At 41.6% G+C, this 25,587-nt stretch overlaps 1 protein-coding gene across 1 annotated transcript in view; it reads right to left on the reverse strand.

Moving 5' to 3' along the window:
- aspscr1 (ASPSCR1 tether for SLC2A4, UBX domain containing) overlaps positions 1 to 21,236 on the reverse strand; it is a 67,377-nt gene extending 46,141 nt beyond the window's left edge. Inside the window, exons 1-6 of the mRNA XM_042342532.1 lie at positions 21,084 to 21,236; positions 19,003 to 19,058; positions 17,222 to 17,336; positions 11,569 to 11,669; positions 5,273 to 5,330; positions 954 to 1,027 (exon numbers count right to left, since the gene is read on the reverse strand). Of these exons, the coding sequence (XP_042198466.1) occupies positions 954 to 1,027; positions 5,273 to 5,330; positions 11,569 to 11,669; positions 17,222 to 17,336; positions 19,003 to 19,058; positions 21,084 to 21,170 (491 nt within the window). The 5' untranslated portion in view covers positions 21,171 to 21,236. The remainder of the gene's footprint in view (positions 1 to 953; positions 1,028 to 5,272; positions 5,331 to 11,568; positions 11,670 to 17,221; positions 17,337 to 19,002; positions 19,059 to 21,083) is intronic.
- Between the last annotated feature and the right edge of the window lie 4,351 nt (positions 21,237 to 25,587).

Here is a 25,587-nt window from a genome sequence, read left to right on the forward strand (position 1 = left end):
TCCTGAACATTTAATTACATTCCACCTGCCATTTGAAGTACATAATCATTCCAAGGCTGTTAAATACCAGGATTTTCTCTAACACGTACCATATGAAGAAATAAAACGGGGAAATAAGCATTATGCAAAAACATATGTGGCCCATTATTACTTTTCAAGACAGGCCACTTCACTTAAAAGCAAGTCATGTATGAGCAAGTTCCATTTAAGAGCAACTATCACTTTTTCCTCCAATTGGTTTCTATGGCACTGAGTTTCTGTTATGTGTTTCTGTGGCACTCTTTGCTATTATGTGCATGTTGTTTCACTTAGAAACATGCCGTTCCTTCCAGTTCCATTGCTCCCTCCCGGAACCTAAGATGGCCTTGCATCATTTGGTCCTTTACTGCATGCCATTAATCAACGTAACTACCCATAGTTGTACAAGGCTAAATGTTTATAGCCTGCTTTTTAAAAGGCAACGAAGAGCATCTATTTTAAGAGAGGGAGTTTCTTAATTAGTTCTCTAAGCTGTCGCCTACCAAAGCTACTTTATTTCCCTGCTTCTGTGTCGCTTTGTTAACGGAAGATGCTTAAAAATAACCCCCTGGGTTTGGGGGTCGGTCAGCAGCAATGCGGATGTGAAGATGTTGCAACGAACGGCAAGTTGGGTTATAAATAAATCCCTCTAGTTCTTGAAGCTAGATTCTCCAACAAATAAGTTCTGTTTTTCTTTAAAAGCACCTGTAATAATTAATTGAGTCAAATATCTATTGCAAATTTCAAACATTCTTCTAGCGGGAAAGGAGCGTCTCATCCACGTACATTTATTATACATGGGGGTGAATTCTACTTGGTCCAGTTATTTCCTGCTAATCAAGAAACTGGAGATCGCAACTCGGATTGAAATGGACTGTGTTTTATACTACCCATTAGGGAAGGCTGCAACTGCTTGAAGAAGACATTTTTCTTACCTAATTATGGCACTACCAGAAGTGAGACCAAGTAATCGGAGGGTTGTTTTCTTTAGTGCAGATTGTCCACTTATCTGAAAGAGGCCAAAAAGTGGAGAACAATTGTAAAAACACACACACAAAAACCACAATCTAACTAAAATCTTCACATCCCACATAAATGCCAACTACAAAAATACAATATGGTATAATCATATTAATCCTTGTATTTCATATAGCGCCCTATCACGTCGTTGAGATGTCTCAAAACATTTCACAGAATATACTGTAAAGTAAATTGATTGTGTATTTTGTTATATGAGTGCAGTCTTACACACAACCTCACACTAATCACAACATCCTTTCATTACAAATAAGACGCATTGAGGACTGATCAAAAAAGATAAGTCTTTGTTGTGGAAATGTGGAAAAAGCATCCATTTGAAGCAAATAAAGCCTTTAATAAATAAAATCCTTTGCAAAAAATAAAAGTACAAATGGTCAGTTAAGAACTGTTTGGAAGGTTATACGGACGAAGGGATAACTGATCAAATGGTCTGTGGAGAGCAACGCTCTGTGCTGGTAACACCTCGGCTGTCAGCTGTGCAGCTGGACTAAGGTAACATCTGAAATTTCACTCAGTTGTCTTCAACCTTCAAAAATCCAATTTCTTCTCAAGTCAGTAGGACCCAAACTGAGACGGATTCAATCAGTGCCAATCTACCTCAAATCATGCTTTGTTTAAATAAAACAAACAAGATGAAAACAAAGTCTTGAAAAAGAGACCCGCTTTTCAACCTCTCAGGGATGGACATCAATAATAATAATAATCGATACCCTGAAAGTACAAGATGTTATAGGTTTTATAGAAAAGGCTATCCAATCATGGTCCCTACTGTGATTCACATCAAGTGATACTAAAATCTCAAGTGTTACTAACATCTCAAGGGACGTCTTTCTTTTCTTATGCATGAAGTACTTGCTTTCAATTGGGTATTAAGATGCCCGGACACCAGCTATTCACTCTTTGCAGAGTAAAACCGGCAGCCAAGAATTAAGCCTCCATTTGTGTTTGTTATAACAAGTTGTTTCAATTCCCTGCAGTGTGCAGTATGCTCGTGACAATGCTATTTTCCAACGACATCCTTACAATTAGTCCTCAAGAGGGTACAGCTGCTGGATTACAGATGCTTGCTGACAAAGCCCTGCGGGTTTCTATGACGTGCGAAGAGTTCATCGCTGACTAACACGCAGGACTTCTGACTCAGTCATGGCTTGTTTCACACAAGAGAACTCAACTTAATATCCAGACTGCTTCCATTCCATCTTTTTGTTTAACTCCTCTGGAGCTGGATTCACCCTCCAACCATTGAAAGCTTTATGTATGTATAATTGTACACTGTGGATAGCCTGGTTAGGTATCACCCAGACACACAGTCTGTTTCATACCTGAAGTGTTACGTTTACAGAAATGCTGCTTGCTTCAAAAGTTGCAATGAATGAATCAACGGTTCCTAAGCCTGTTTACGTTCATCATTCTCAATGAATGACAAGCGCCTAAAGTTAATGCTCTTGTGACTTGGCGCTAATGGTGGACAACCGCTGCAGTTCATACATCACCAAAAGTCTCTTAAACAAATCCTGGACCGGAAACCATCCTTTTTAAACATTGTATACCTGCAGCACACTCCACTGAGTCAGGTCAAAACCCACCCTGAATCTACCTGGATTTCTTTTTGCTTTATAACCATTATGACTAACCACATACAGCCTTTGATGGTAGCTTTGCACCACTTACTGTATCAGTGCGCAAAGAATGATTCATCTGAACCGCACTAATGCTACAGCCATAATTCAACATCTAAAAGCTGAAAAAGGTGTCTGAGCTAATCACTAAGGCCGGATGCACCAAATTCAGTAATAAGGGCATGAATCATTCCGTATCCTACAAATTGTTACCTTGTTCTGGTCAACGTTATACTTTTGAAACACGAACAGCACATTTAGGTATTTATACATCATTAATTATTGTTGTAGCCGTTGGCTAGAACCATCGTTTTGTTGTGCAATTAAGAGGTGATCATCCCAGTACATTGCAGCTGGTAGAATTCTAAACTTTAGAGTTAGGAATCTAGAAGGACATTAAACAAGACGAAACCCATGGCTAACTGTCCTGTACGCAAGGTGGGACTCTTGGAAATTATTTTGTTATTGGAACAGGAAGCAAGCGAGAAGTAACCGCACAACTCAAGTCATTACAAATTACGTACTTATCCCCAGAAAAGTAAACCCAGAAGATTACCGAAGAACACATTTCATTTTCTTTGTAGATTCAGCGAGGCTTTCAGATCTGGGCTTCCAACTTGAAGTTGTAATGTTAAACGTTGGGTTAAGGCGAATGTGTTGACCTATAAAGTATTTCTCATTTAGTTCAAAGTAATTCTCATTGAGATCAAAGGCAGCCGCATAGAACCAATCTGCTCTTCTTTTCCAGGGGTGCAAAAAGAAATGTGACCAGAGTTCTCAAATGCTTCAAAGCACCGTGAGCAGAGAGTACTTTTAAACAGATGTGACATTTGATGCAGAAGCTTTTGGAATGAAATCAGTGCTAGAAAAATATTTGACTTGGCGAGAAGACCTTTTTTTGAACTCACCTAAATTAACTTTTCACTTGCCAGAAATGATTACTAGAAATTAAACCAGATCCTTTCCCCCTTCGGCTGTTGGAATCCAGCTGGCTTGTCCAACCTGAGCTTGGATCACAGGGGCTGAGTGTCCTTTCTCAAACGCAGTCGCTTCCTGATTCTGACATGATTCCACACAAACAGAGACCGGATCTTCAAACTCTGCACTTTTCATTGGCCACACAACCGGCATTTCATGTCTTTTTTTCAAAAAAACACCCAAAAGAATGCTGTTTTCCCTTTCCCCCTTTCCAAAATACCCCCAGTAGCTAGGTGATATAAATAGGTAACTGGCTTTAAAAAGTTAAGAGAAAGTTGAAAAGAGTAAAATAGAAATAATAATCCACGCAGAATTCTTCTTACAATCGTTTAATAATTGTTTGGACCAGCTTGGGTCCAAATCTCTGACTGTCCAGCGCCTTGGGACGTCCTCCCTACGTGAAAGGCGCTATACAAATGTAATCTTGTATTGTAATAACAAAATTTTTGCACCAATATGGCAGGCACGGAAGCTAGGTACTAGCATTGTCTATCCTATATCCCACTCTAATAATAAGCAAGTTTATTGCCGACAAGTTAAATATAACGATTTTCTCCCCCAACAGAGACAAAAGTGACCAAACGGCAATGGGTTTCCATAGAAACTCATGGGAGAAAAATTACTTGGCTGAAAAGCTACTTTAGAATTCTTAAAAGATGTCCTTAATTTTCAAGCCGCTTTTCGGTAAGAATTACTGAATCCCTGCTTCAGGGTTCAGTCGGAATTCAACAATTTGACAAATACTGGGCACTCTAAAATGCCACATAAATCAACACCCAGGTGGAATTTCTCCCTGCAATATGCATGTCTGAAAGTGTCTTCAGGGCAAGAAAGTTCACTTGTAACAACGCAATCCACTTTATAATGAAGCTTGCTCAAAACACTTCAGATAGTCTGAGGGGCACGCACACTGCCTGGTGCTATTTTGGCAACACTCAGCACATTAGTACTTCAGATGAGAATTAAATTGCTTGCGCAGTAACAACATTCCAGGAACAGATTGGGAAGGTGAATCCTGACATGGTTTTTCCTCAAAGATTTTACATCAATGACGTGATAAGGTGCTATATCAAATGCAAGGATTATTATTATTATGTTGTTAACTCAATTTTTCCATGACAAATGCAAAATCATTCATTCAATTGACCTGCTATGTTCGTGCACACAACAAACCAAACTCCAGCAAAATTATTATCAACTGCTTGTCAGCCTGCAGTGCCATGCTTCCCTCCTCCCACAGTTTTCATAGAATCAGAGGACATTTAATGCAGAAGGTGGTCACTCGGCCCAGTGTGCCGATGCTATGTGCTTGGTTGGTGTGTTGGTTTTTCAGTCAGGAATCTCACAGTAATTTTACGCTTCAATTGAAGGATTGTCAAATGACGTACAAGAAAGTGGTGCCGTGACAACCTAGAGTTAACAGCAGGATTCTTTAGATCGAATTTGTAAGAAAGAGAAATAACAATTGTGGTTGGGAGACGAAGAAAAGGGCAGAAATGTTCAGCAACTGAGTCAGTTGGCAGATTATTAGAGGACAGAGTTTTTCCACTTGGGATGTCTCGTGTCGAGAACATCTATTCAAACCAATCTGATAAGAAGAGGAAAAGTTCACCTACCTCATCCCTCATATAAACACAGACTGGAGTAGCTTCAAACAGATGTTGTTCAGAAACTCTAAAAGATAGGAGTTGTGGGTTGGATGGGGTGGGGGAAGCAGGGTGAAGGTGGTAAAAGGAAAGAGGGAGAGAGAAAAAAAAGCAGTATTAGTACACAACAAATATTTATAAGCTTAGATAGCAAGGAACACTCCTGATCAAAATGTAAAGCAACAGTGTGAAAAAAATTAACCTCATGAACTCAAGTCTTGGCCTCTTCTTTGGTCAGATGTCAAGCCCGTACGGTTTTTAATTTGAGCCATGAACGAGTACCTTGGGTAATCCAGTTGCAGCCGCTAACATGTAACGATAAACAGCTGCCAACTCGTGCACACTCCAGATGTTTATCCACTTGCCACAAACCCCAAGAAGGTGTTGACAGTATGCCCAGCGTACACAGAGGCTGTGGCAGGCCACGGTGCAACTCACGATCCTGACATGAAAGTAAATCGAACCTCACCTGGCTTTGACTAGGTGCTCTTTTGATCGTTTTAGTACCATCTGTGGCCAGAGAATCTGGTTCGAAAATTGCTGACGACACGCATTTAATTATGCTCTGCGCGGATTCAGCAAGTTTCAAAGGCTGGGGAATTCATTTTCTCCTTTGTTTTAGCTCCCCGGTGTCATTTCCCCAGCACATCCAAGGGGGTTGTGGACACTTGTAATAGTGGCAATCAATAATGTCTCCACAGCACACCGAATGGCAAATTACTTGCTTGCACAGAATTGAATGGAATAATTTGCTAAGACTGCACCCTTGCTGTAAAATAATTAATTATGAACCATCCCATAATTTGGAATCACACTCAGGAGAATTTTGAAGTAAATCGTTAAGTGCCACTATGCTTGACAACAATTCTCTGTGAAGCACTCTGAGATGTTTCAACATTATCAACGCTATTTCAAATGTGGCAAATATTATTATTAATGTTCCACAAACAGTACTGAAACAAATGACTAATTTTATCTGGAGGATTGTTGAGAGAGGATACTGGGAGAAATTCCAATTTATTTTTGAATGGTATCGTAGGATCTTTGATGTCTACTTGAACAGCGAGACAAGACCCCGGTTTACATTAAAATGAAAACTATTTACAATTCAGTCACTTCAAACCATCAACAGCAGCAGAAAGAAGTTGAACTATATAAACAGCACTGCTCCTTGACGCAGATAGCTCTGTTACACCTGTGGACGCGTATCGTTTCAGAAGAGTTTTGTCACACGAGTAGATACACTTTTGGCAGACAAGGAAAATAATAACTGAATCAGCCACAAAATGTGGGATCACACAGAGCCCTGGGATCCTTTATAATCAACACACACAAGACCAAAAAATCTGAAACATTATTTCTGCAAGACCACATTATAACGTGTCAAAAATAAATTTTAGAAACGGTACCCTTTCTGGGAGTCATTTTTGAAAAACATTAATTCCACCTGTACAAATAGCAGAGCCATTGCAAGTCTCTGCATAACAGGAAAGCTGTGGCTAAAGGATAAATTTTACAAATACCTCTAAGCTCTTACTAAACACCCTGAAGTCGATTTACTATATTACAAAAATACAAAATGATTTATTGTGAGTTCCTTGACAGTTCTGTACTATAGTAGTATTCTGACTGTTAATTGCACACATAAATAATAATAATTTGGTCACTTAATCCACAACTGTTTGTGGGACACTGCTGGGCGCAGTTGGCTGCCACGTTTCGCCCACAAAATATACGGTCAATCCACTTTACAATATATCCTGTGAAATGCACATCATTGAGACGTCTCAAAGTGCATCACAGAATATATTGTAAAGTGGATTGACTGTATTTTTTGGGCGAAATGCGGCACCCAATTGCACACAGCAGTGCCCCGCAAACAGTCATGGATTGAGTGACCACATTTTTTTTGGAGAGGTTTAGATCGAAAAAGGGTTTACAATCTGGAAAGAGGGATATCGATATTGCTGGTAGATGAATCCAAAACAAGGGACACATGATCTTAAATTTTGATCTAAACTGGTTAAAAGTGAAATCAGAAAATAATTCTCTATATAAAGTATTGTGGGACTGTGGCAAACTGGCCCAGAAACCTACAAAAAACAGAATCGATTAAGATGTTTAAAATGGGAGATAAGGCACTTGGGGAGCAAGGAAATTAATGGATATGGAGAAAAAATTGGGAAATGGGAAAATCCTGTTTTAAACTGAAAATAATCCATCTCACGGGAATCAAAAGAAAACACAACACTTACATTTCCCTATCAGACACCTGCTTGCTCTGAGGCAGATGTACCCGAATCTTTCTACCCATATATTACAGCTGCTTCTAACCAAGGCTGAGCTTCAAGGATTAATTTTTTCCACCTGCCTCGGAATCTGAAATGATTGCGCTTTGAAGCCTGTCCCAGTCCACATACCTTTCACTTAGTGCATCCAGTGACCCTAATTTCATTTCCCTTGCCAATTCGTTGTCCGCACATCTCTACCTTATTAGCAGCTAAGGTTAGCTTAGTATTTACAATCAGTGGTCACTAAAAAATGTACAGAACAGCTTCTTCTAATAGCATTAAATGTTTGTCCAGTTTCGGGTTAAACCAGGAGTTTTGTTTCCCCGTGGGTAAAAGGCTTCTCCCTAGAGTATCTCTGAGAAGATTCCTGAGTAAACACGCCAAGCCCACAGTGATTCAAGGCAGCCTTGGGAATGTAGATACCCCTTGTTTTGGATCTATGAAATTACACCTGATCTCAAGCGGGTATACTTGAAACTCTATTACATTCAACTGCAATAGTTTTCAGTCACCAAAAAAACAAATAATGCAAATTGCACCGAAATGCAAATTATGCCATGATAACTGGACGTCATTTTTATTTTGGCAAATTGTTGAAATGATCTACCAGCATGTATTAGGCTCTGTCTGCATGTTCAGGTGGACGTTAAAGATCCAGTGGCACTATTCAAAAAGAGAAGGCAGTTTCTCCTGGTGTCCTGACTGACGATCAATCATCTCACGGTTCTTTGCGGGACTTTGCTGTGTGCAAACTGACTGTCGTGTTTGCCTACAAAATACAGTCACTGTACTTGAAGTGCTTTAAGAGATCCTCCCAAAGTGAAAGATGCCATATCAAATGTTTTACGTTATTATTGTGAACCGCACATTTAAAGGCACTTTTTCCTCTACCCCACCAGCAGTTTCCTTTGGTAATAAATATACAGTAGCCCACAAGTTTTTAACTTCAAAAATTCATTTCAGAATCTGTGGATATCAAACAAATGTAGCTCCCAAATATTGTACAATGGAATTAAATACATCAGATTTCACTCAGGATTTTGAAGTCTATTTTAATTTTAAAGATCAACACAACAGGTTGCCATGCCTCGTGTTTCCCGGGCACTCGGTTGAAGGGAAACAGATTAATTCTGTCTAGACTAAGTTGCACTTGTTGAATACTTCCTACTGCACTTTGAAGGATAGACAAGGAGAAGCACGACAGCAGTTGAAAGGGAACAGCCACCATTTTGCCTGCTCCCCACACTTGACAAATTGAGTATAATTAAAAGCAGACACCCCTGTGAAAAGTTAAACAGTATCAGATATCTGAAGGAAAGAGAGTAAACAATAACGTGACTAAAAAAAAATCTGCAAATTAAAGAATCGCAAGACGAAAGCAGATATTAATTATGTGTAATAAATATTTTTTCCAGAGTTTGGTAAACAAGAAACAAAAAAAGTGATATCTTTATTGCACGTTACCATAGAAATGGATTTATGCTGCATTTTTGGGTGAGCACTTTAAGCTTTCATTCTACAGAATCCGATTATGGTTATTAGATCACACATTTCTCTATAAAGGAGGTGAGCAAATTGTTAAAAAGCCTCAAAAAACATCAAAACGTGGAATGCCTTTGAAGTCTCCACAACATGGTGGGAATTAGCACGGGATATTATCACATATTACATTTTGCCATTTAAATGCTATTGAAATCCCAATTGATTGATTGATAGCCACAGTAAAGCTGACAAGCCCATCCTTAAAGGCTTTTGCTGCACTGTGAGAAGGAGGGGGGGAAAAAAAGATCGCAGTAGGTTTTTCAAATTTCTCTCTCCGTTCCTTACTTTTCACTTCCATCAAACTTTAGCACCAGAACTGAAAGGTTTGATGCCTCCTGTGAGGATAGCAATAATTTGGTTACTTACACCTGTCTCTGGGACGAATGCTGGAAAGCAATCATTCATTTGTTCCAATAAAATTCTTCCAGCCCCAGTTAAAACTACTGTCAGGTGAACAGAAACACAAGAATATCAGAGTGGGCTGTGCTGATTTCATATCATATTATGATCACCTAATCCTCAATGCAAAACAGTACAGTAGATCCTCTGTGATAAACTAGCAGGGCTTTACATTTCCATCATAGGTCCTTCTTCAAGATGACTGGTGTAGCCACATAGAAAGGCTGGTATTCAAAGCAAGTGGGAAGTGAAGCACCCATATTAGAGTACTTCAAATGCCTGACTGAGAGCATACTGGACGTAGACATGTCTTTAAATGGCCAACCAAAGTCTGGTGGAAGAACTCATTAAAAGTGTTTTTTTGAGGATGAATCAATAGAACCATTCCAAATGAAACTGGAACAGTAAAAGCCTAAAGGGATATTGAGAAAGAGCTAGAAAGTGGGATTGATTTTAAAAATGTGATTTAAGATAAACGAGCAAGTAGAACAGTACAGGCATGATGGGCTGAATGACCATCTCCTGTGCAGAAAATGCTTACATTTCCTTATTTGATAAAGTGCAAAAAATTGAACAGCATAATGTCTTGTACAGTCCGTTATTTTGAAAAGAATTAGACGGCTGAGTGGGCTGTATTGCTCCATTCATTTTGTCCGTAAAACAGAATCTTAAATAAAAAACAGATGCAGACTTTTAAAAATTCTTTATTCATCTAAAAACAGTCAATGCGGGGAAAAAACGGGCACTTTAAAGTAAGCGATACACGCACAGAATAACATTTCAAATAGAAACTTGGTTAAAGAATTCAACTCTCAATCCTCACCGAAGAGTGGAATTTTTTTTTTTTAGTTCCGTGCTCTATTTTTTGACCTACCCAGCGTGTAATTCAAACCCATTAAAATCTGATCTGCTGAATATATATTTGACTGGGTTCCAACCATGACAACTCCCCCTCCCTCCCCCACCGCACACACACACACACACACACACACGCACACACACATAAATGGGAATTCAGGGCAGAAATGTCAATCACAAATAGAAATTTTACAAAAAGAAACGATTCTCAAAATCTTTTCTCTCTGATGGTAACCAGACAGCCTAGATTTGATTATCCTTGCATTTGATATACAGTGCCTTATCATGTTGAAACATTCCAAAGCACTTCAGAGTCTCTTTCTGTAAAGGCTAACAACTGTATCTGGAGGCAAATCCAGCAGCCAATTTGCACACAAGTCCCACAAACAGCTTGGAGAGGAATGACTATTTGTTTTCGAAATCTGAGAGATCGGTGGCCAGAATACCAGGAGAAGCTACCTTCTCTTTTCAAATAGCGCCACGGAATCTTTAACATCCACCTGAACACTTAACAGTCCCTCCAAATCCTGCAGCACACAGGCAAATTGTAGGACATGCACAGGAACAGTAATGAGTATGTGTGGGTGTGTGTGGGGGTGGTTCTAAAAGACAAGAAATGGGCCATTTCCAAGAGAATTGGTCCAACTCAAGGCACAAAAGACACTGAAGTGACTGAACAGCCAACAAGCTGCACCTGTCCTCGCAGGTGAAGGAAGTTGCATGGATTTCTGCTGCCGCACTTTCATCTTTCCTTAACCACACTTCCTTGCCTTGAAGTTAATGATAAGGCTGTGGTACCACAAGGTTTTAAGAGACTTCCTTTGCAACAGTTTCAATAGAATGATTACCTGCCTTATAATAATAATAATCCTTGTATTTCATCTAGCGCCTGATCACACCATCGAGATGTCTCAAAGCACTTCACAGGATTTACTGTAAATTGGATGGATTGTGTATTTTGTGGATGATACCCAGCAGCCAGGTTGCAGATAGCAATGACCCACAAACAGCCAAGGAGTGAGCCCTTTTCCTTCAATAAGATAGAATAGTGTCTGGGGTTAGTATTTACCCACTTGAGTTCCTCCACTCTTTCTGCACAAGAGGCCAAGAAACATCTGGGACATTCCCCAACTGAGGCACTACAGAGAGGAAAGGGGACAAGTGAACATTGCTCACCTCGTCTGAGGAAAGTGATTAAGAAGATCCCACAGAGTGCAGTTGGACTGAAAGTGATGTTGGAGTCTGGATCCATCTTCCAGCTGCAAAGCGATCCGAACCTGTAGAAAAGATAGTAGCAGTCATGTAAAACCCTAGTCGTTCAAACAACAACAAATTACATTTACCCAGGGCCTTTCATGTCAGGGGACGTCCCAAGGCGCTGAACAATTGATGATTTACACCTGAGCTGGGCTTCAGAAACAGGAGGGATGGAGGGCAAGGAGGTTGGGTGGCTGAAGACGCGGTCGAAGAGAGGGGGCCTTTAAAGGAGGCAAGGGGGGGGTGAGGTGAAGGGACTGTGCAATGGAGTTCCAAAAGGTGGGGGCAGAAAGGCTGAAGGCCCAGCCGCCGTTGGTGGGCAAGGCAGGGCTGGAAATGTGGTGAAGCCCAGAGTCATGGTTTGAATGATATTATATTAGGAATTGCCCTGTAGGTTAAAACATTACATCAAAAAACACTGCTGGGATGATGGCATCTCACTAGAAGAAGCATTGCCCCTCCTCTAACCCATGATGTACCCAATCTGGAAGTGCTGGCTACCCTCCCCCACCAACCCATCTCTCAACTTAAATGAGGCCAAAACATTCAATCGACATACACTGTACTCGATCCTTCAAATACTTTGAAAAAAAGGTAACCCATTTCTCCCTCTCCTTTCCCAGATCCCCTGCTCTCTATGAGAGAGCAGTGGGAAGCTGAACTGAAAGTCTGGCGGTGAGGTTCAATGTCATTTCAATCCCATCAGTTTGCTCTCAGACACACATTTTATTGAATATATCCAGAATTTCCACACGATTAAAAAGAATTAAAGGGCATTCAGCCGCAGTAACAGTTAAAAGGCCACAGAATTCTTCAAGTTGCTTGGTACCCACAAACTGTTATTTCTGATACCAAGGGTTTGTGGGTTTGTGACACGCTCAGATGCAACGAGTTGCTACAAACAGATGTGGGGGGGGGTAAAAATGTGCATTTACGGAAACTAGAAATTATAGTTTGTCTTGGGCTATTAATAACAAATTGTTTTTTGGGGAAAAAAAATGATTCATCCAAACAAAACATTCAAAGAGGTTCTCTCAAAACATTCATTACGTATCAGTAACTCATCAAACTTGAACGCCCTTTCATGTGGTTTCATTTCAATCGGACTGGGACAAAGTTCCAGAATTTAGCTTATCCCAGACAGGTTTTGCTTTGAAGTTTCATTCGAAGCCCCAAATTCACATCTCCACCCACTGTTACTTCCCTCTGGCACCTACAAAGGGCTCCGTGTCCACAACGCTGCAGACCGTAAAGTAGGACGCAACGCTTTGAGGCTTTCGTATTACATACACCCTCAAAGCCTCAAAGCCAAAAATACCGAGTATGTTATGGCCCTCATTTCAATGCCACCATCTGTCTTTATTTACTGTAATAGAACGTACAGTACTCTTCACTCTGTGCCATTTTAGCACCATGTTGAACAGTCACCTTTTCTTCCATTCCCAGTTCTTGACACTATTCATTCTAGATTTAATAATAATCCTTGGTTTTGATATAGCACCTGATCACGTCATTGAGACGTTTCAAAGAGCTTCACTGTATATTTTGTGGGCAAAATGCAGCAGCCAATTGCTCATAGCAATTGATAAAACTTTGTTTCAAAGGGAGTAACTCACTTTATCATCTATCACAAAATTTCCAGAGACATACACATCATTGTTTCCTTCTGACACTCATCAAGGTGAGCAATAAACCGCAGGAATCCGGTTTGTTATTTGGAAATGTTTCCCACCAAAAATCTCAAGCATCTCTCAACATTCTCACAGCCACTCCACTTACAATTTTGGTATCATGCCTCATAAAATGGGTAAAAATACAATCTCTCCTACATCATGACTCAACCCATCGCGCTCAAAGATCTTTCAGTAGCTATAACAATCAACAAATCCCAGGACAGTTACTCCAAACTGTTGTAAAAACAACTGATTTTCCAAAACTGGATTGGGTTCAAGCTCTTTGTTGGGGGTTAAGCTTGAAGTCGGGGCTGACACTCCAGCACTGGGGGAGCCTCCAAATCCCGTCTCCCTCCGGAGGAACTTTAAAGAGATCCCAAGAGTAGGAATTTTGTCCTGGAGTCCTGACCAACAATTCTTCATTCAAATTAATGGAGCCTTTCAACTAACTATTGCAAAAGTGTCATCTGAAAGTAATCTCTCCACTACTGAAATCACCACCTGTTGCACAGATGTACTGTATTATCCATTCTCCCAGAAGTAAACATATTGGTGCCCTTCCTTCTTGTCTTCAGGCATAACAATACTTAAGATTATTTTAGCTCATGCGAAAATAGTGCAGAAGCTTAAAAACCAATTGCAAATGTAATATTACTGGGTTACGAGGAGGAAACTTCTTTTAAAAAGTGCAGTGAAATGTTCAAACATGAACAATTCTTCAAATATAAAAGCACTTGTCCATCCAGTGCTGTCATTTCATACAAGGGATGAGAACAACCTTGTGAATTACTACCAACACCTTCTCATCAACCCAACACTGAGAGTTTCCATTACGTGAGAACCTAGACAGTTGTTTATTTGAAGTCAAATTGCATCATTCTAAACACCAGCGCTTCACAGACCATTTCCTCTGAATGAGATTACGGTTTACCACTGATCTCGGAGACGTTTTGTATCGTGAACTACAGAACATGGAGGTTATGGTGACATTTGACTCTGGTCAACCATAATTTTAAGAATTCACATTGATGCTTCATGTCAGCGATAAAAAATTAGACGTTTCGAAAGGTATAAAACGAAGAAACATCAGTTATTGCTGGAGGAAGCCTGTAGTACAAGCTGGAAATTGTCCAACACAACAAAATAACAACAGCAATAAAGCTGCAGGATGCTTTACAACTACTGCCAGCCATGGCTATCAAACAACTTAACATGGCTGAGAAAAGTTAACTCTTCCGTTGCCATGGGCGGACTATCTCATTTGCATGCGATTGGGTACCGTAAATAAGAAAACAATTAACTTGCATTTGATACAGTGCCTTAACTGTTGCAGGTAATTACTGTCCATTGCGCTGACTGAACGGCAACATTTGCCTATAAAACTCAAATTGCAAACAACAAAAGTGCCACAAACAACCAAATAGAATTTGGCAAATTGTCAAGCTCAGTCTTAAACTTTGAAACCGGTTTTCTGTATTCATTAAAAGAATTTACAGAAAACAGGCTTCCAAATTAAAGCTGTATTTAAGAACTTACCAAGTTCTGGGCTCTCTGAAATGCCACCTAAACAGAAGAAATCTAAACCCAGGGGGGTTTTTTCCCCAATTGATCCACAAAATACTACATGGGGTTTCATCATCATTCAGCGTTTCACTCTGAAACGTGCAGCGTTAGAAATTTATCTATGACATTATAAGAGAGCCAAACCGCTAAATTCTTAACGCAAGTATTTTGGAAAGAAATTGCAGGAAATAAGTTGATTTAATTAATGGCATTTGACTTCCTATCTAATCGGTTCTGATCCACGGGACTTTCTCCTGTCCGCCAGAGTAACAATCATCTCCAGAAACTATTCAGCAATTTCCAAACTTGTTGAAGCGTTGAGGTATTCTGCGCAGAACACGTCCAATACAAATGGAATTTCATATGCTGCTGGCCATAGTACATAGGAATCGAGCTTCAAAGGCGTTGTCACAAGATCACCACCGAGCTTCGGCGTGTGTTTTGGCTAAGTATTCAGCACTTCCAGGTATAGTTGAAGACTGATAATATGTAAAGCTTCCTCTGGATTTCCCTAGCTTTTAACTTCAGGAGACTATTTATTCCCTGGCAATTTGATTTCTCACATTAGCCACCTTATGATTTCCTCCTGAGTAAAGTTGCCTCTTTAGTGCCAATTAGCACTGTATTATGTCTATATCTGTGCCCCGGCAAGAAGTGGAAAAATAGCCAAACTCACTTAGGATACTTTTACTCTGTATTTCTCCAACTGGTCCAGGCTGCATTTGAACCCAGGACCCATCAGCTAGCAGCAAACCTGACAACTCCCTTCATCACTCAATCCTAGCTACAATCCCGAAAATACCTCCGTACAAAGGGTTTTCATTCCAGCATTACGCAGCTTCCTTTAAATTTTCAAGATAGATAGTAGATGGATTTGTGTTAGGTAAAGGTATCAAGGGATATGGGGCAAAGATGGGTAATTGAAACTAAGGTACAGATCAGCCATGATCTAATAGAATGGCAGAATAGGCTCGAGGGGCTGAATGGCCTCCTCCCATTCCTGTGCTGTGTTCGTCATGGAGTACTGTGCGCATTTCACAGCCGTCGGCCACATTAAAACAAGATTTTAAATGTTGTCGCTCAATTCACTGATCACTCTATATATATATATATATATATATAAAAAGTTTGCAAGCAGCATGTGAGCAGAAGGAATGTACCACATGCCTGGCATTTTGCTCCAACAGAATTACAGACACCACATAAAGTGGACTATCTCTCAGGCCCTTACCATATAAAGTCTTACTTTACTACTTTCAAAATTATACCCATCAGTGAAAGAATCTATAATTCAACATGCAATTAAAACAGTCAGGCACAGCCTGACCCAAAAGCCTAAACTCCGGATATCCCTTTAGACTCAACGATGATCATTTTTAAGCGCTTGAAAAATAAACTATAAAAACATTGAACAGTTGACATTTACAACTGTACATCATTCTGCAATAGTGATGCTTGGAACGTCTGAAATTTTACATTACCCAATATTAAAGTTGGCCATATTAGATTACAGCTCCCGCACATTCTTACTGTAGAGAGACTATTTTACAAGCTTAATTGATTCTGTTCATGATACAACACAAGGTCATAATAGCCAGCTTTTGGATGAGACACGATATTAAGGCCCTGTCTAATGTCCTCAGATGGACATTAAGGTCAAGATAGCAGAGATTCAGATATTGCCCACCCTTTTCATATTCAGCATTGATCTTCACAAAGAGACTGGAAGGCTGGTCTGTCCATAGACTTTGCCTCGCTGTGCAGGAGGGCTCCTGACTTTCTCTCAGTATAATACCGTATGGCTGCATGACAAAGAACGATATACACCATGTGGAGGATAACAAGCACTCGCCCACGTCTCGCTAGTCTATAAACACAGTCAGCCAACTTCTGCCAAAAACAAACTGCTTCAAATGGATTGAGTGCTTCTTTTAAAAAGTGCATTCTTTTCAATGAGCAAAAGTCACAATAACTTCTTCAGAGAAGAAGGAAGCGAGAAATGTTCTAGTGAAACTGGGAGTACTGTGCGTCCCTCTTTTGAATCCAAATTCGAGTGGGATTGAAGGCTTAAAAAAGGCTCAGTAGTGAAAGCTTTACTCATCGGGTAATGTGGAAAAACTAAGCCACTTTGAAACTGTGAAGTGTGTTGTATTCCTTACACATACAGCTCAAACAGACCATACCTCAAGCGTTCAAAATCACCCAACACCATAAGAAATAAAAAATGTAATACAATACGATAAAAAAAGGTGGGTAAGAGAGGTTCTGGAAGAGGATGGGCTGGTAGCCATCTTTTTCACTGAGTTCATTTTCATAGCTTGACCTGAAGAACGTACCGTACTCTTCATTCCAATCCCCTGCCGTGCGGCTGGCACCATCTCCAGTTTGCCGTTGTTGGGCACGTTGGCAAATCTCCACTGCTGCGACAAATCCAAAATGTTCCTCTGGAATCTGCAATGAAACAGGCGTCAGTAGACTCTGCTTGCGTGTGAGTGAGTGTGTATGTGTGTGTGTGCACGTATGCATTTTTATAAAACTTTTTTTTAATAAAGGTCTTCACAAAACAAACAATAAATGCCATTTTAAGGCCTCATGTAATGCCATGGGATTAGACAATTCTATGCATTTGCTGATTTCTTTAGCATTCACAGGAACTTGATCTTCTGATAATTCAAATCCTACAAGATGAACATTGAAGACATGAGGAGAACTCATGAACTGCAAACATACAAAGAGGAACGTTCAGAACCCCGGAATATTTCTGACACACTGATTCACAAAATAAATCACAATCAGAAGACATCACGAGAGAATGAGATAGACTGGAGTCCTGCCAGATGTTCTTGCCAATTGGGTGAGTCAATTAAACAGCGGAAGCTACCTTGATGCGGTTTAAAAAGTGAAAATGCTCCCACTGCTTGATCTTTCGAGCAGTCAGCATTCTCTTTGGTGCATAAATACTACCACTGGTGTGAAAAGGTTAACGGGGGCTGCCTGTTCAAGTCAAAGGCTTTTTCACTTTGGCTGTAAGCTTGCACTGAGTCTACCACAGGTGGACCAATTGAAAACTATTTTGTTGCCTCTGCAGATTGCATGTCAAAACTAATCACATTACATTTACACAAAGCCCTGTTGTCAAGTTTCCCTGCACAAACACGGAACAGTATTAGCCACACAGATAACAGTTAATAATGAACTGTAACAGCAGTAATCCACATTGAGCTTTGAAAACATTTGACACAAACTACACATATCTAGACATTAATGCAATAACACGGTTGTTATTTTGTTAATGAATAGCTTTTATTTTTTTAAAAAGGTTTGTGCCAAAAGGTTTTTTAATTAATAAGTTTCCATGTAATGTTACTGAAAGCAAGAATAACTTGATATCACTTATACTGCACACTGGGGACCAGAACAGCGCCAAAATGAGCCAAAAATATGTCAGCACCTTCCCAAAGAGCAAGTGTGTGAGTTCTACAGTGTAAGCCCCAGAATTTATTATACGAAGCATATAAGCTGGTTAGATTTATATGAACATGTACATTTATCTTTGGGCTCAATGTATATTGTACACAGTTTACAATTAATCTAAAACACAATTTGTCAGCAGATCGTCAAAAGGGCAATAACTTTTAATGGGCATACTCAATGGATTTTGGATTAAATAAGTCATACACAACCACAAAATGAAATAAGAACCGAATCAGAACTCCATTAGCCTGCCCAGAAAGTTCCATGCTCATCCCTGCGATTCTCAGTCTTAGCTGGAGAAGTGTTCAGTTCACATGAAGCATTTCCTCACATGGAAACTAGACTAAAAGGGCAAATTTAAAAGTGGGTACAAGTTGCATATCATTACCTAAGCGAGGAACAGGATTTACAGTTTCCTTCCTGGCATATGCACCTTCTGTAGCATGTGGTTTAACACAACAGGTTCACAATAAGATGCAGAATTGATACCAAGATACCAATCCCAAGCATTGGTTTAAGAAAAAAATTCCCAACTTGTTGTGCCTTTATTTTTTATTTTCCTAAAGCGCTAATTATTTGAACCAAGTTATATTCTGATTACACTATGGAAGAAAGTGAAATAAATGTGTTAAGATTTACTTACTTGAGAGAATATTCTTCAGGATTGAAACTCTGTTTCCTACACACCTCTTCTAAAACCTAAAAAACAATAAATCAAAAGTAACTCCAAGGTACTCGGTAACTAACCAGCTAAAACCACATAGCTTGCTATTGATAGCACTGTCTGACATGCTTTCTTGCTTCTTGTTTAGTTAGCACTATCCTCCCTGTTAGGGCTGTGGCTTGCAGAGTTAATGGGAGCTGAGTGGGAAGAATAACTGCTCCCAGTGACTGGTCTGTCCTTCAAAGTCTTGCCGATGAGTCAGCTTGGCTGCGCTGTGATCAGCAGTGTCCTGGAGTAATGTGGATCTACCTGGCTCAGGAACTGGACGAGAGACCGTCACAGAGGGTGTGCTCAATTCTGACATTCCGTTGCCAAACATGTCACCTTGGAGCCAGTTCAGGTCCAAGGAGACCCTGCTTACCATCCCTCCCCCCCCCCCCCCACCAAAAAAGGATAGTCACTAGTTGGTCATTTGACATCTGACAAGTGAGGGTTTGAGCCCTCATCGATGTACAGTATTTGGTCATTCACCTTACGGCAGTTTTCAGGATATTGTTTGTGCTCAGAATGGTGGCCAGATTTGCCTTCAAATATACAGTCAGTAGACTTGACAACAATTCCTTTAAACTCTTCAAAACGTTTCCACCTTTAAGGCACTATATCAAATGTAAGGATTACCATCAGACTTTCACCATTCTGAATGGTTAATCCCTAAAAAAACAAAACATTGTTCTGGAAATACCACAAAATGTTTTGATGATTAAAACTCCCGTCATTGAAGAAATCAATGCCAGTCCCAGGTGAGCTCTAACTGACTCACAGAACCAGTTATCAAGTAGTTTGAGCAACTTACGAACACTTCTACCTATAGACAATCACACCACTCATTCTCAATCCTGCTTCCCTGGAGAGCCTTCGACAGATTCTATTACACACCTTTCTCAGTATCACTCGGCAATATTGTCTTTGTTTTACTAATCCAGCTAGTTCACTTTCGAGGCCATGGATGGCCTCGCCCCCTCCTGCCTCTCTGACCTGCTGACTCTCTACCAAGCTGCCCGGTCCCTCCATTCAGCGGGCTCCAGCCTGCTCCATGTCTCCCGCCTGACCCGCCCTACCATCGGTGGCCGGGCTTTCAGCCTCTCTGCCCCCACACTCTTGAACTCTATCCCACAGTCCCTTCGCCTCGTTTCCTCCCTTGCCTCCTTGAAGGCCGGTCTCAAGTCCCTACTCTTCGATCGCAACTTCAGTCGCCCTCCCACCTCTCTGCCTTCCCTCACCACTACCCCACCCCCGTGCTCAGGTCCTGACCTCTGATTGTCCAGCGCCTTGGGACGTCCTCCCGACGTGAAAGGCGCTCTATAACTGTAATTTTGTTGTTGTTGTTGTTGCAAAAATGTCGCTGTTGTAGTTCAGTGATTGTCAAATTTCCCTCTCTGTAGAAGGATGAAACATTTTCTGTCCTGACTTCTTCTGGCACTTGATTTTGCTTCTGCGTATCTTTCCCCGAGTGCATTACATCCATCCTCATTCCTTCCAACCTTTCGCCATCCTTCACTTTTTTTAAACGCTCGCCAGTACCCAAAGAGAGGGCGTGAGCCACTCGCCACACAGCAGCCCACTCTTCCAGCAAATAGCCGTGACGATCATCGGGCTCGGCGTCCGGCGCCGGCAGTGGGTCAGGAGGCGAGGAGTTTATTTCAGAATGTGCTTCAAGGTAGACATTTGCAATGGAAGAATGTGGAATAAAATACATGAATGGTCATCGTTGCATTTGATGCAGCGCCAGACATCATTAAATGGTCTAGAAGTGCTTCATGGGTCATTGTGACCAACGTAGTGACCGACTGAGTGTGTGTGAGAGAGAGAGTGTGTGTGTGGTGGTTGGGGGGGGGAGTGGGGGGGGGGGAGGGGGGAGTGGGGGACCTGAACCCGGGGCCGCAGGCTTCAGGCCTATCTTTGCTCCCCGGGCCCGGCGGGTATTGCCCCGCGGTTGGCGGCTGAGAGGAGGGAGGGGAGGGTGGGGAGGGAGGGGGGAGGGCTGGTCTGGTGTTCCTCACCTGCAGCAGCGAGGTGCTGCCCGTCACCTTCACCGTCTGCCGGCGCCCATTCGGCGCCAACACCGAGACCGACACGGCCGCCGCCATCGCTGTCGCCGCCGCGCAGCCGCAGTTGGCTCCCAAACCCACCTGATTCGGCAAGCCCCGCCCCCTCGCCCCGAGTGCGCAGGCGCCAGCCCGCCAGGGAGCGGCACGTGCCAGCCGCAGTGGCTCAGCCAATCACTGCAAGGTCCGCTCTAGCCAATCACTGCAAGCCCTGGACCAGCCAATCACTGCAAGGTCCGCTCTAGCCAATCACTGCAAGCCCTGGACCAGCCAATCACTGCATGCCCTGCACTAGCCAATCACTGCAAGCCCGGCACCAACCAATCCCAGCAAGCCTTGCATCCGCCAATCACCACAGTCCTCTGAATCAACCAATCACAACCCACCTCAGCTGTTCCATCCACTAAAAACTTTTGGTGAACCGATCGATCGCTGCAGCCGCCCAACTGATCAATAGCGCTGGCCATCAAAATCGAGCCGGTGCTCTGCGGCGGTCGTCTGGTTCCTGAGCTCAATGAAAGCTCATCGGCTGGACTTGGAAAGGCAAACCGGTCGTGGGGGCAGGAAATCTTCCCACTCCGCTCCTGTCCAAGCCAAAGCACTGACGAGTAGAGTGGTCCGAGCTGGACACGCAAAGGGAAAGCTTGGCAGACATTGGCTATCATTGGCACATTATGTGGTTTTAGTTGGTTCGTCTCGAGTGCAGGTTGGCAGGAGCCAAGTCTTGGGGACCCCGATGCACACTTTGGGGTCCCCAAGCCATGGCTCCTGCCAACCTGTGCCTAATGCTTTCTGGAATTCGGTTAGCAGGATACGTCCCTCCAGGGAGAGTGTGCATTTCATTCCAACAATCTATCTCTGGAATTTCCACGTGTAGGTGGGATGCATGGAATTCTCAGTTTGGTTTGGATTCTCTTAACCTAACTGACCAAAAATAGATAGAGCTGAACCCAACAGACAACCAAATGAGCCCAGAACAGTGTAGCCAATCCACCTTCGTTAACAATCACAGCAAGCGACTTGGATAACAGGATAAGGTTAACCCAATGGGTATCCTTTGATTGCAATTTACAAAATTAATGATATTCCTCTACTAAACATGCGTAGTTAATGCAGTATTATCTTGGTGCTGCAAAGTTATCATACATCAGTGATTTGCACCGAGAAAATTCCCTCAATGAAACTGTTACACACTGTTTGCCCAGCGCTTAGCATCTTAGACACTGGTTTTCTCCCTGTTCATAAATAATTAAACGTTCAATCCTGCCAATTTAAATTCAATCTCACCTAGCACTGCATGAAATGCATGACACTGATAATGGTGAACATTGTTTGTTGAGGATTCAGGAATGGGTGGGGGCCCAGGTGTAAAGAGATTGCTGAGGGCTTTGCTTGTTGTTGCCTTTAACGGAACACAGAAAAAACAAATCTATATTGAAATGCGTATTACACCCACAAAGCACCATTTTAGCAAACAGATCTGAAGTGAAAGACATGATAAACAGATTACAAACCCTGGCGAGATTTATCTTAATGTCTGAGCAAATCCCAACCATCAGATTGTGCAATGAGTGTGCATTTGCATAAAAAAATTATCGCGTTGATGTATCACGCACAATGTACAATTACTGCCAAGTACAGTGATTGTCTCAGAAGGCAAATGCTGCAGCTATGTCGTGGACGGTAACAATAAAGTCCCGCAAAGAAGCGTGAGAATATTTCATCTGGAGAATTCATCTGGATGCCGGGAGAAGCTCCCTTCACTTTTCCCAACAGTGCTGTGGGGATCTTCTAACATCTACCATCTGAACAGGCAACCTTAGTATCAGCATCCGACCCACAAGACAGGTGAAACAATAAACTGAGGTTTAAGTCCTATCCGCTGTGATGTAGCAATATTAATGCTACTCTGTTGGTCTCTCCGCACTGGGACTGGGAACTGCACCTGTTTCTGATGATGAGCCCGTCTGTATCTAATGACTGCATCTCTTGCACAGACGGCCCATTCGCTTTGATGTAACCTGATCCGGACATTTCCATATTACGGGATTTGAGGCTTATAAACCACATTTAAAGCATGTGCAAATCAAAAATAACTGGAAAAAGAGGTCTCTGGAAGGAGAAAGGTCGCATTTCAAGCGTATGTACAGTAATAAACAGATTTAAACCACAACAAAAGATGGACTGAAGAGGCTGAACAAAGGCAACCGTTGCCATCACAGACACGCTCTGGCCACAGCTTTCTTATATTGAAAAAATGCAACGTGGAAAAACAAACAGTGTCACAACTCCCAAATAAATGGGAGGCAACTGAACTTCCAATTTCCTGCGAAAGCAAGGATATATTACTGATGTAAGTTTGCAGTTATATAAATCCTCTGCGATTTATATTTTGGCTTGTCCAAATGCTTTTGTCTTCCGTGTAATAAGTTTAGAGGTCAGGTTTGGTAACTGCGTGAAAGCTAGGGACTGATAATTCTGCTCTTGGGTTGGAACAATGTAATATTCCCAAATAACTTGGTGAAATAATTGTTTGCAATACCATGTCAGAGGCTAAGACAGCACACGGCTGTGGATCCCTTTAATAAAACACCTGAATTGTGTTCCTGTTAACATCATGTTACACCCGACTCACAAGTGAGAGGACCCGAGTTTGATAATAATAATAATCCTTGCATTTGATATCGCGCTTTTTTCATGTCTTCTAGACGTCTCAAAGCGCTTCACAGAATAGACTGTAAAGTGAATTGACTGTATATTTGTGGGTGAAATATTCTTGGGTGGGGTGAAACCTTAGATAAGTTTCCTTACTCCAATGCCTCTCTTTACGTAGCAGTAAGTAGGAAGCAATTTGTTGGTCGATTAATGGATCGCTTTCCAGGAGTAATAACCCCTTCAAAAAATAAAAATTAATCATAATTTGGTTACTCAATCCACGACTGTTTGTGATACACTGCTGTGTGCAATTGGCTGCTGTGTTTTGCCCACAAAAATATACAGTCATTTTACTTTACAGTATATTCTGTGAAGCGCTTATCACATCTCAACGACGTGATAAGGCGCTACATCAAATGTAAGGATTATTATTATTATTATCCAAAGTGGCGTCTCTTTTCAGTGTTTTCTTGCTGTGAAAATGCCACAGAGTGGCCAAAAGCATCGAGGCAAACTCTGATCTGAGTTAACAGCAGAGTCCGGAGCTTGAAAGGACAGCAACACTGGTTTTCAAAATCATATCAGCCCCTCAAATACCTGAGATGCTGTCTAATGCTATCTTCTCCAGGGCACATTGTCCATCTCGACAAGAATGTGTCACGCTCTCATTCATTCCATGCTGTTTCCATCTGTGAAGGGTTTAGCTGGAATACTTATGGACGGATTCCACTGTGTGATGAAACAGAAGCAGGGCTGAGGGAGACTAATAAATAAGTGTCAGTGTCTAACACCCAGGCCTGCCACATGTCCAAAGCAAATTAAACATCTGTTTGAAGTTTCCAATTAATAACATGACATGCCAAGCACTCGGGATACCTTTCCAAGCCTTCTAGGGAACGTCTATCAACTCTCTGCCCTCAGGCATTCTGAATACCAAGGTCTGTGGCATCCACTGATGCCAGCCTAGCACTGGCAATGGGTTGGTGATACTTTATTAGATCTACAGCATATAGTGCCTTTCACATCGGGAATTTCCTGTATTAGCCATTTCTAAAGGTAACATTCTCAGATGGTTTGGAAGGGATTGAATGCATTGCACTCCCCTGAAACCATAACGTGGAAATCAATTTGGAGAAAACCTTTCAGATAGGATAACTCTTCTTCAAGGCTTATAAAAGGGCTTTAAAGATCTTAACTAGCGCTTGCTTAAAGGTTTGGAGGGATGATCTACGATTTGTGACAACCAACCTGGGTTGATTGGGTGAATCCATGGAATGATTCCATTTAAATCCTTCTCAGTTGATTGAGAACTTGATCTTATCCAAAGGAGCCCATATAAGGTGCTCAGTGACAAGGTGAAATCCATGTTAAGTAAATGTTGTCAGGGCAAAACAAGGTTGGCATTATTCGGGGCTCTGCTATACCACTCTGAGGTCACTTGTGTTGTAAGACAGGCTCAGTCGGATGGCTTTTGAAGTTCCTATTGTCGTCTGACAGTATTTTCCAACAGCTGTGTTTTACGTCCTCTGTCTAATTCTTCCACCCCCCAACCCCCCACTCCCTCTCCACTACCCCGACTGATTGGTCTGCGGGACATAGCAATGTTTAATGTGAGCTCTTCAATAGACCATCTCCATTAAGGACACTGCTGATGACAGCCCAGCTCATCTTCAGGACTTGGAAGGGCAGACCAGTCACTGAGGACAGGGAGTTCAACTCCTGTTAACCCTGCAAACTAAATGGTTAGGGTGGTCCTAGCTGGACAAGCAGCAGGAAATCTTGCCAGACAGTGATATTAATGGCA

Source organism: Callorhinchus milii, unplaced genomic scaffold (assembly GCF_018977255.1).
Source record: "Callorhinchus milii isolate IMCB2004 unplaced genomic scaffold, IMCB_Cmil_1.0 Scaffold20, whole genome shotgun sequence".
NCBI lineage: Eukaryota > Metazoa > Chordata > Chondrichthyes > Chimaeriformes > Callorhinchidae > Callorhinchus > Callorhinchus milii.